Source organism: Mus pahari, unplaced genomic scaffold (genome assembly GCF_900095145.1).
Source record: "Mus pahari unplaced genomic scaffold, PAHARI_EIJ_v1.1 scaffold_12655_1, whole genome shotgun sequence".
Classification (NCBI taxonomy): domain Eukaryota; kingdom Metazoa; phylum Chordata; class Mammalia; order Rodentia; family Muridae; genus Mus; species Mus pahari.
Window position 1 is genome coordinate 1,772 of NW_018391642.1, and position 6,371 is coordinate 8,142.

The 6,371-nt window shown below is 36.4% G+C and overlaps 1 protein-coding gene across 1 annotated transcript; it reads left to right on the forward strand.

Moving 5' to 3' along the window:
* Positions 1-762: 762 nt before the first annotated feature.
* On the forward strand, positions 763-4,503 carry LOC110314629 (zinc finger protein 431-like; the record flags this gene model as incomplete). Its single annotated transcript, XM_029534609.1, has 3 exons — positions 763-889; positions 1,131-1,191; positions 2,278-4,503. Coding segments are annotated over 3 exons (1,878 nt in total), but the record flags the coding sequence as incomplete, so codon positions are not given.
* Positions 4,504-6,371: the final 1,868 nt, after the last annotated feature.

The window sequence follows — 6,371 nt, forward strand, 5'->3', positions numbered from 1 at the left end:
AGAAGTCAGATGATGGCCTCAGAATTTATGAAATTATAGTAATGGTTACATATGAGCCCGTATGTAGGTACAGTTAATTGGGCACATTTTTGTAATAACAGCAACTATTCTTCACTGGTGAGACAGCTCTCCTGCTTTATGTCATTATTTATCATCAATATTTACATTGCTGACATTTTCATCTGTCCATGTAAACATGTTTTCCTTTTTAGTAAGATATTATTTAATGTTACAATTAAAATTAGGGCAACTCAAGGTCTGGAAAATGAATATCAACTGGGGTGCATGTATAATTCACTTTAAGAACTTAAGTAATATTCTGCTTTGTTTGTTTGTTGTGGTGTGATTCTTTATTTTTGTAAGGGCTACTGTGTCAATGGTCTACAACTCTGAGTTTCCTAGAACTCATTGTCTAGACCAAGCTGGCATCAAAAACAATAACATATTTGTACCTCTGGATCCTCAGTGCTATAATTAAATACATTCATGAGACTAAGCATCTTGTTCATTACTTTTGTAATTGGGANTTATTCATACAATATCTTTGTGTGCTTACTACTATTGATCTTTTTGCTTATCTCTTTATGTGTATTCATTGGCTTTTGTCTTCCAAGGCTTTCTCCAACTCAAAGGGTGAAGAAATGACAGATGAGAACCTCATTATTCATTTTCCTTTAAAAATGACTTGGTGATCATGATTACATATAAATGTCTCATATTTCATTCTAATGCTACTTTTGTATGTTATATTTGATGTTAAAGAACGCAGTGACATANGATGATNTANTGGTGAGCTTTNCTCNGGAAGAATGGGCTTTGCTGGATCCTTCCCAGAAGAGTCTCTACAAAGATGTGATGCAGGAAACCTGTAGGAACCTCACTGCTATAGGTAAGATTGTGAATGTTGTTTCTCCTTTCAAAAGAGGGGTCAACTGTATTTTAGTTGTGTATTTTTTTGTATGGTTGTTTGTTTTTATTGTTCTTATTGATATACATCTACAATTTCATTTGNGAAGGAGGAAGGATGATGAGAATAAATTAGGCTTGTTTCTAAGGATCACTGAAGAGAGTTTCTNAAATTTTGCCTGATTACACAAATATATCGTGTATTTCCTTGTACTATCTTCTAGGCTATAGCTGGGAAGATCATAATATTGAAGAAGATTGTNAAAATTCTGGAAGACCCAGAAGGTAATTTTCATGTGCATGCTGATCCAAATATGCCTTTGAAGAAACCTTAATTAGTTCTTGAAGTTTTATTTAAAATATGGGGTGTAAATCAGCACAATTTTATGGGTACTGATTATTAAATACTCACAAAAAGGATAACTCAGTGTCAGCTATTTGATTGTGTTTGCAAAGCTTTCCTTTAAGACAGAAAACATGGAAACAATGCCTTAACAGATAGTACCATTTCAAGCACAGCCCCATTCATTCTACAGTATAGAACTGCCAGTCTGTTTAGTCTCATACCATTCAGCCAGTGAAAAAAGTGTACACATTGAATATGAAATCAGTTGATATCCAAAACTGTCTGACATGCAAACATTCCATAGTATTCTGGTGTTACTCATATACATGTTGCTTATATTATTGAGTGTGGAAGTTCATGGAAGTGAAAAAGGTTGTTGTGAAACTTTCATCTAAATGCCACATGTCTATGAGGAACAAAAATTAAAACTAAGTGAATACTATATATATATATATATATATATATATATATATATATATATATATATATTGTTATTCTTCCTTACATAGTTGTATTTTATGGGACTTCTTTGTGAATACATCAAAAACCTCAGACTGCAGAAAATCCCTGAGTATTAGTAATGTAGAAATGTTCTGTTTCTCCTAACTTCCCAAATGTTGTATGGTTCGTGTTATAGGAAAAAATCAGGAATGCAAGCATTGTGGTAAAGCTATGAATGCTTGCACATTTTGTCAAATATATGAAAAACCTCATAAAGGAAAAAGATATTGTACCTTTGTGTCATGTAAATGCTCTTTCCATCACAGGTACTTTTAAAGATGTAAATAATAACCATAATGAATCAAACCATGAATAAACAACATGTCAGAACCTTATTATATCTTATTCCTCTTTACAATTAGAATTTATGGTTAACCTAATCCATATAGATAAATGATTCATTAGTATAATAAATGGGGTAAAACTTATACATGTACTAATTACATACACAGGCTTAAATAAAATCCCACTGTAGAGAAACACTGTGAAAATATCCAATGTGGTAAAGTCTATTTATATCACAGGCATCTTCAATGGGATGGACCAATTAATACTGGAGAAAAAACTTATGAATGTATCCAATATAATGGAGCCTTTGCAAGAAACAATCACCATCAGTTACATAAGACTACAGGATCTTTTATGTCTTATACTGATCATCAAATACAAAGAAGAACACACACTGGAGCAAAACCCTATGAATGTAATCAATGTGGGAAAGCGTTTGCACGGCACAACAATCTTCAAATCCATAAAAGAATACATACTGGAGAAAAACCCTATGAATGTAACCAGTGTGGCAAAGCCTTTGCACAGCTTGGTAATCTTCAGTGTCATGAAAGGATACATACTGGAGAGAAACCCTATGAATGTAACCAATGTGGTAAAGCCTATACACGACACAGCACTCTTCAAAGACATAAAAGAACACATTCTGGAGAGAAACTCAATGAATGTAAACAATGTGGCAAAGCCTTTACATGTCATAGCTATCTTCAAATCCATGAAAGAAGCCATACTGGACAGAAAGTCTATGAATGTGACCAATGTGGCAAAGCTTTTATATGTCACAGTACTCTTCAAATCCATAAAAGAACGCATACTGGAGAGAAACCCTATGAATGTAATCAATGTGGCAAAGCCTTTGCATATCGCAATACTCTTCAAATCCATAAAAGAACACATACTGGGGAGAAACCCTATGAATGCAGTCAATGTGACAAAGCCTTTGCATGTCACAATACTCTTCAGATTCATAAACGAACACATACTGGAGAGAAACCCTATGAATGTAGTCAATGTGGCAAAGGCTTTGCAAGTCACAAATATCTTCGGAAGCATAAAAGAACACATACTGGAGAGAAACCCTATGAATGTAATCAGTGTGGCAAAGCCTTTGCACAATTTGTACATCTTCAATGTCATAAAAGAACACATACTAGAGAGAAACCCTATGAATGTAAAGAATGTGGCAAAGCCTTTGCACTTCACAGCTATCTTCAAATCCATAAAAGAACACATACTGGAGAAAGACCCTATGAATGTAAACAATGTGGCAAAGCCTTTGTAGGTCACAGTAGTCTTCGAAATCATAAAAGAATACATACTGGAGAGAAACCCTATGAATGTAACCAGTGTGGCAAAGCCTTTGCACAAGTTTGTAATCTTCAATTTCATAAAAAAATGCATACTGGAGAGAAACCCTATGAATGTAAACAATGTGGCAAAGCCTTTGCATGTCACAGCTATCTTCAAATCCATAAAAGAACCCATACTGGAGAGAAACCCTATGAATGTAAACAATGTGGCAAAGCCTTTGCATGTCGCAGATATCTTCGAAAGCATAATAGAACACATACTGGAGAGAAACCCTATGAATGTAACCAATGTGGCAAAGCCTATACAGGACACAGCAGTCTTCAAAGACATAGAAGAACACATTCGGGAGAGAAACTCTATGAATGCAAATTATGCGGCAAAGCCTTTACATGTCACAGCTATCTTCAAATCCATGAAAGAAGCCATACTGGAGAGAAACCCTATGAATGTAAACAATGTGGCAAAGCCTTTGCATGTCACAGATATCTTGGAAATCATAAAAGAACACATACTGGAGAGAAACCGTATGAATGTATCCAATGTGGCAAAGCCTACAAACGACACTGCAATCTGCTAAGACATAAAGGAACACATTCTGGAGAGAAAAATCTATGAATGTAAACAATGTGGCAAAGCCTTTACATCTCACAGTACTCTTCACATCCATAAAAGAAGCCATACTGGAGAGAAACCCTATGAATGTAAACAGTGTGGCAAAGCCTTTACATGTCACAGATATCTTCAAAAGCATAATAGAACACATTCTGGAGAGAAACCCTGTGAATGTAATCAGTGTGGCAAACAGTTTGCAGATCACAGCTATCTTCAAATCCACAAAAGAACACATACTAGAGAGAAACCCTAGGAATGTAAACAATGTGACAAAGCCTTTGCAGATCACAAAAATTTTCGAAAACATAAAACAACACATTCTGGAGAGAAACTCTATGAATGTAAATAATGTGGCAAAGCCTATACACAACACATCAATCTTCAAAGACATAAAAGAACACATTCTGGAGTCTGATTCTTTTGCCTGCTCTCGAGATATTTTATGTCCTATTTAATTGCTTTGCTACATTACATATGAGCGTTTGTGCCTATATTTATTAAAATATGGTATGCCTTGTTCATTTGATATCCCCAAGTATGCTGCTCTTTTTTTTCAGGGGAAATGGTAGAATATATGGGCGTGATGTTAGGTTGGGAGGGATGTAGAGAAGTGGAGGGAGGTGTACTGTGGTCTAGATATGAAGTGGGAAATGAGAACAAAGTAAAAAAGTAAAAAGAATGTAACTGTACATATTCACACACATGCACACACACACACACACACACCTTTTATTCAAGGTATATATGTTTTATTCAAGTATATAATAAGTTGTAACAAACAAAGATACCCTATGTATAGAATTTTCACTTTATGTCTCCATGCCCTCAAGGATCATAAGGTGATATTGGTTCATTGGATCAGTGGGAGCAGGACAGCAAACTTGCGATTCACAAGCCCAGTGCAAATGGACAATGAATGATCAACCCACTGCCAGCAGCAGGGAGTCAGAACAACTTTATGGTGATTCAAGGCATATATAATCTGGAGGAGTGGGGATAGGAACTTCCAGAATGAGTAAAGCTGAATGCTGAGAATACCAAGATGCCTCATTAGCAGGGGCAATCATTTCAGGAATCTGAGAATCTAGGAGTATGGGTTTCTTAATCAGGATGAAGTTAGTTCATCCTATATTCCAGTTACATCACTGTGACATTTCTAAGGGTGAGTTCTGTGCAGGGGCTTGAAATTCCCCAGACAAGGTCAGAAAAGTAGAAGCCCCAAAAATGAAGGCCATTTTCCATTATGTGTTAAGACTCAAAAGGCTATTTAGACATTGCTGGACTGTAACCTTAATAAGCAGAGTTTTTCCCACATTTAAGTATAAATATTGGGATATAAGTTTTAGGCTAATTTTCTTTTTACAGATTTTCACCATATGTAATAAAATTACAAATGTTAACATTGTTTTCAGCATACTAGGATGGCATATTTGTAGAAGACCACAGGTATTTTAGAGGTAAATATTTTAAGACTGTTAAATAGCAATATCTTAGACACAAGTACTTGTAAAATGGCGGGGGGGGGGGATAAATTTTCCATAGGAGGTGTTATTCATTGCTTTCTCAGAAGTCTGTGAATCGATCTACCTCAAGACCCTACTAATCCAGCCTTAGGTACAAATCCAACAGATACACATCTTACCACCAGGACACTTGCTGAGTTTTGTGAATGCAGAGGACTCCTGCTCATTGATGATGAATACTTGGAGAGTCTATGAAAATAAACGTTTACAAGGGTAGGGATGTATCTGCCCATAATGTGGAAGGGCAGATCTATGGAGGCCTGTTCCGTCTGACTCACTTGGGTTCTAACCTACAGTAGTTGGAAGGTTATTGTACTGTTTCCAAGATGGATGGTCACAGCTCGTGAAGGTTCAGGGAAGATTCAGAAATTAGGAGCACCAGGGCATGTAACTCACAGGTTCTTTCCAGGATTCTCTGATCCACTTGGAGGGAGGTGATAGGTAGGCCATGAGCTGTGCCATGTGTGGGGGAGCAGCAGCAGGAAACACAGGATGGCTAAACTCTCAGAGTTCCTTCTGATGGGATTTAGCTTGACCATCACTGTGGTTCTGTTGGTAGATGTGCAAACCTGGCCTTAGCCACTGAGGGTCATTTAATGTGGATTTCACCTGGAGAGCAAGAAACTCTACAGCTCTGGTCATAGAAGCTGTGTTGCTTATAATATCACTGCCCAGTATACATAACAGGTGTAACTTTTGGTATTCATTGGGAAGAAAGATTTAACAATTGAATATCTGTTTTCTAGAAGTTCTTTAAGATTGCATTCCACAATCTTTTTTTGTGTGTTTGTTTTTTGGACTTTTTTTTTTTTTTTGGTTTGTCAGACAGGGTTTCTCTATATAGCCCAGGCTGTGCTGGAAATCCCCCTGTACACCAGTATACC